Source organism: Lolium rigidum, chromosome 3, assembly GCF_022539505.1.
Source record: "Lolium rigidum isolate FL_2022 chromosome 3, APGP_CSIRO_Lrig_0.1, whole genome shotgun sequence".
Taxonomy (NCBI): domain Eukaryota; kingdom Viridiplantae; phylum Streptophyta; class Magnoliopsida; order Poales; family Poaceae; genus Lolium; species Lolium rigidum.
In genome coordinates, this window is record NC_061510.1 from 364,209,836 (window position 1) to 364,215,577 (window position 5,742).

Below are 5,742 nucleotides of genomic sequence, written 5' to 3' on the forward strand. Positions count from 1 at the left end.
TCACTGAAGATATGGATGAAATTATGAAAGAGCAAGAATAGAACAGAAGCCACCAACGCCTTGATACCAAAGATCATTGTGCCCAACAGACTGATGTCTCAACTGAGACTTAACCGCTGGATGAGCCTGATGTCACAATAATATGCACTGCAAAGCGCAGTGCAGCACCTTCACTTCAGCGGAGGCACTGAAGCACTTTGAAGAGACAAAACACAAAACAGCACCACCCACATTAAGCAAAACCTTGTACGCCGGTGGTGCAAGCCATGAAGGTCTTGGAGAACAAAGCTTTGGTCACACCAACTAGTGGCCAACACACATTTTAAACAGAATTGCTAGGCCATTAGACGATATAAGTTTTGATTTTTCAGAAACATGACAACAAAGGAGGGAGTCCTCACTACACAAACTATTGCATTCTCTGAGCACACATGTGACAAAAGGAGATGGCACAATATATTGTATTTCTCTGATCATACAAGATCACAGTATACAACATAAAATGTATTTTTCTTTGTTCTATTTGAGTGAGTGTTTTACTGACGGCCAATACTTTATCCGTACTGTACAAACAACAGAATTCCATGTTATATAGGAAAAAATAGCTTTGATATTACTAGGGCAGAGGCAGATAGATCCCTGAAGAATAAACTATACCCGCCAAAATTACATGAATCAATTGATACGTATGCACTATACTCTCTACACACTTGATGGCGAACACTCACAAAACCCAAACTCCACCTCTCTCAAGTCAAAAACACCAAAACGAAAAGGATGATGAAAAGAATCACCAAGAAAGCTATCATCATGATCTGCCCTTTCAAGCTGGCCTTCTTCAGAACCATAGCCACTCTTTTCTGCAGGAATCAAAAACGGGGAAAGTTTCAGGCCGTTGGAATCCACCCGAATGAAACTGGGTGAAATATGTTACTCATGTTCGTTGCAATAATATGTGGTGAAAACACACATTTTAACTAGAGGGTAGGGTAGGGGCAAGGAGATAAAGTCTTTGGCTATAGCAAGAGATACAATGCATACCTGTACGAAATCAAGCCGATTGGAAGTAGTTTCCATGTCAAGGCTCAGTTCACCCAAAAGTTTCTCCTGTTGGACGTAAAACAAGAGCATAAGTACTGAGGCGATAAAGAAATGACATTTGGTGGCACAATATAGATAATTGAGTTCTTCATATGTATATATAGAGAGAAAGAAAGTCTGTAAGAATCATCTGTTCAAAACAAACAAAGGAAATCTAAAGGATTCCACACATGTTAATGAGTACCTGTCCGACAAGCTCTTCGTGTATGGTGAGACCTACACCTCCAATTCGCTGGACACTGGCACTAAGCATATCCAACTCATCATCCTGCTGCCTATTGCAGATATACATTCATTTATCAGTGGTTGTTTAAGCGATGTTCATAGAAGTACACAAAATATCTAGAATAATCCTCTGGAAGGTAGCATTGTGTAATTGCAGACCTCGTGCTTAGAATATTATGATTCTATATTCACAAAAAATAGGATATCATGATTCTGTGGGGAACAAGTTCAACCCATTAAAGTCTTAGGTTCTTTGTTCTAAATTGATACATGAGCAACATAAATCTAAGGACGAAAGATAGGTTTGCAAAGAAATTACTTCATCAGAAGCATCTGCTGATCAGATTCTGAAGCAATGAAGTCATCATTATCCTGAGCAATGTGCTGCTTGGATCTGCCTAATTCAGACGGATTGACTGAACGTCCATATGCAGTCTTGTGTTTCCCAGCTTCAACATTCCGCCGTATGGAAACCACCTAGCCAATTTAAAGTTCATTACATGATAACACATACTCATTTTCATACAGAAATTTGGGTTGTAGCTTAATCAGTTATGTTAGCAGCAGCATTGACGACTATTCTGTGGTAAAATACCTGGTTGCGGGCAGTGCTTGTCCAGCTCCTCCTTTTTCCAATTTCGACTTCATTAAGTCCATAGTAAGCTGGATCTCTCTCGGCAACTGAAATTGCCTTCTCTAACTCATCCACCTAGAGTGAAACATTAAAGGCAGAAAACAGCTCAGAGATGAAAAGTGACAGGTACGACAAAAACATGAGCATGCGGTAATCTGGAACAATCAATGCTGAACCTTATCCTAGAAAGAAAATTGGAGAGCCGTGTGATAGATTTGGTGGTAAACTCATGTACCTGCCACTGGACACTTTCACAGGTGGTTAGCAGTTCTCTTGTCAGATGTACATACTCTCCTGTGTTTTCAGGTGTTTGCTTCCATTGATTGAAAGTGTCTTGTACTTTGTCAATCTGTACAGCGATTGGGCAAGAAAACAAGATGTTATACACATCATCTAAGAAAAGAAAGGTACTGGTCCTACAAATTCTTAAGAAGCACTTTACATGAAGAGAATAGAGCATCATCACTATCAATGAGTATCATCACTATCAATGAAAACTTATGGAACTCAATGAACAAACAAATCTATATGTATGCATAGATGCAAGCAATCAGATATCATTAAAAAAAGGTTCTCTGCAGGGCAAGAGCATTACTGGCAATAAGATCAACAACCCTGCACAAGATGCACATAGACCACACAGCACGGAGCCAAGGAGTTCGGTTCCCCATTTCAGATTCATGTACCGTCAATATTATTCACTAAAGACGCATTATATTCCCTTGCGAATGTGACGGCAGCCGCGCCTAATAAATAAATGGATCCGAAGCTGCAAACGCGTGCACCTGGATGCGGACGCACACACACCGATACAGGTAGATAACCAGCATCCACTGGACACACGTAAATCACGGATCACGAACTGGAAACACCTGTATTCGTCGTAGCTACCGAAATGTTTGGAATTACAAATATGAAACGGGGTGGATCAGCGGGGAGGTCACTCACGGAGTCCTGGATCTCGTCCTTGACGATGTAGAAGGGGTCCTGCGCGGGGGTCATGCTCTGATCGTGATCGCCCGCCGGAGCAGATCTCGGTCGGGAGTAGCTAGATCCGGAGGAGAAATTGGAGGGAGCGATGGGGCTGATCTGAACACCTCCCTCCGACCTCAGTTCGGTTTGGTGGCACCGCCGATGGAGAAGACAACGGGGGCACACAGGTTGTTTTTCTTTCGGACCAATAATAAGTTTGGTGGCCCAGATAAATGGGCCGACTGAGCTCACATTATTAGTAGAATGGGTCTTATAAATCGGTATGGGCTACGGCCTGGCCGTATCATCCTCTCCCATTTTGCTTCACATACACTCCTTTTTCTTTGTCAAAGATGAAAGAAAAACTACACTCCTTTTTCAGACATTTTTCGTTCTTAATTCTCCTATCTTCTCTTCTCGCCACAACAACGTGTACATGGCACACCGGATAGTTAGTTTATGTCGCCCTTTTATATCTGATGAACTAGGCAACCTCGCTTACTAATGAGTTCAAAATGCGATATGTTTTTTATTATACTAGCAATGTATGGGCGCGGCGGCACGCCGCGCCGACTATGTAATACGATGGTTCTAATATTTTTAAGACCATACTTGGATATTTCTTTGTTAAAAAATAAGCTCTAAGATAGTTGGTGATGAAATCTGATACATCATAAACTGAAATTATGTGCATAAAAGGTTGATCTTAAGGATCAAGTAAATTAGCGAGCATAAGAGGTACACACAATTGTAGTCTGGTGAATCTACAGAATTCCAACTGGTTAGAGATAACAAGAGTATGACAACAACTGATACAAAAGGTAATTAGAAAAAGATGATTCCGCAACTTTCTATGCCTATGGCATCTGAGAAGCTAATAGACTGAAATGAGAGCTAGCTTTTAACTTGTGGTTTAGCACTCTTTTCATCATGGTTTTGTACGCTCGGTCATCTTCTCTTGAGGTTTTCTAAAACATGCCTTCTTTAAATACAACCCTATTTGTTGTATACCACAACTTACTCTAGACGTTGTTGCAAAACATGAACGTTTTTTGTTCTGTCACACCAGTAACTTGACTGGGTATTCATTCTCACATCCCCTCTAGTTTGGATTGAACTCCAAAATAGGAATTATTACTGGCAACCATTCCTTGACAGCACAAAAAGTTTCTCGCTGCATTCAAATGTAAATATTATTACCCATGAGTGCAAAAGTCAAAACTTCCGAGCATAGCTTATTATAAGTCACAGAAACACAAAAAATAATCATATCTAAAAGATATGATGCCTCCTAGCATGCTCTCTTTCCACACATGTATAACCGATAACTATGATTATTTAGTATCAATACAACATGTTACACACCCTTTCAGCTCTATGTAACAAAGGATACAAATATAAGAATACAACGATGATGTGAAAGCCTGAGCAAAGCAAAAACATTGACGCCCCACTTTTCACCCTTGAAATTACTCATAGAAAAAGGAACATGAGAAAAACCAATACACTGAATAAAAGCACACTTCTCACATATTAATAGAATGATCCATAGTTTAAAACTGCTCATGTTCTTAACATAAAGGCATACCTCTAGGCATGCATGACTTTATAATTGAATGATCCATAGTTTAAAACTGCTCATGTTCTTAACATAAAGCCACCATGCAAAATGAAAGACAGAGTATAGTATTTACTACTTACTGGTAGTAAAATAGAATAGAAGACCATATACAGCAAAAAACTGAAAAGAATCATGAGTGAAGAAACTCAACAAAATGATCAAAATTAATAGTCCATTCATGGAAAAAAAAACTTAGGACAGTAAAAAAGAAGTGCCGCGGCAAGAAGTATCAACTCTCAAATTCCTAAGTGGCATAAGTTTCTAAGTATCCTATATAACTAAGAAGTTCATCCCCACTAACCTATTTTTCTTGACATGCAGCCTATCCAAGTCAGCAACTTGCCACATAGGCAACTTTAGTCCAATTTATTTTCGTTTCTTTTATATGAAAACCACCTTTTTCCGTGTGGTTCATGTGACATATAATAGAAAGCCATTATTCGGTCAATTAACAGAAAGCAACCAGCCCAGGACTGTTTCTCTTCTCCACCCGTCCCATCAGAATCTGGATCGACCCACAGTCACCCCCTCTCAGTCAATGTCCACACTACAGCAGCCCTCTCTCTTCGTCTTTCATGCGATTCCCGTGAGAAATGGCTCCACGGAAAATTGATGCTGGCATAACAGAGGTTCCCTCTGTGGTGTCTGCTCCCCTCCCCTCCCAACTCTTCCCATAAATACCCCATGCTGGACCGAGATTTCTTGCCCAACAGATCGTCAAATATCCTCTCCCTCTATTCCAAGGATCCCAAACATGGCTGGTGTCATGGCTGAGTTTTGGTACCCCGGTTCTCTCAATAGTTGTGTGTTCCGGTTCTTAGAATTGCTGCGTCGGCCCTGCTGGCGTTTACCATGCCATCCACCTCGCCGTGATGGCGGACCATGTAGTACGCTGGCTCTGCCAAGTATATGCCAGCTCCGGCCTTTCTGTGCAGGTGCAAGTCGTCTGTGAAGTCGACCAGGTTATTCATGATTCGCGAGCAGCAGCACAGTCTTGGAGCATAACCCCCATCAATCCGTCCTGGTTATACCGAGTTTGCACATCTATTGGGCAATTCTCCATCTTGCACAAGCTGCTGGTACTGGTCATTTACTATTCCCTTCCTCAAAGGGTTGTACAAGCAGCTAGCAAGCATCACGTGGTGAAGGGAAATGCCTCTTGCTTTCATTGTTTCTTGCCCTTGATTTT

At 41.1% G+C, this 5,742-nt stretch overlaps 1 protein-coding gene across 1 annotated transcript; it reads right to left on the reverse strand.

The window, feature by feature from the left end:
• Positions 1 to 439: 439 nt before the first annotated feature.
• Positions 440 to 3,103, reverse strand: LOC124700454 (syntaxin-61-like). The gene is made up of 7 exons (XM_047232580.1): positions 2,909 to 3,103; positions 2,196 to 2,309; positions 1,922 to 2,035; positions 1,646 to 1,803; positions 1,286 to 1,376; positions 1,042 to 1,107; positions 440 to 860 (listed from the first exon to the last, which is right to left on the reverse strand). The coding sequence occupies exons 1-7, from the start codon at positions 2,960 to 2,962 to the stop codon at positions 750 to 752; spliced, it is 708 nt and encodes a 235-aa protein (XP_047088536.1). The 5' UTR covers positions 2,963 to 3,103; the 3' UTR covers positions 440 to 749.
• Between the last annotated feature and the right edge of the window lie 2,639 nt (positions 3,104 to 5,742).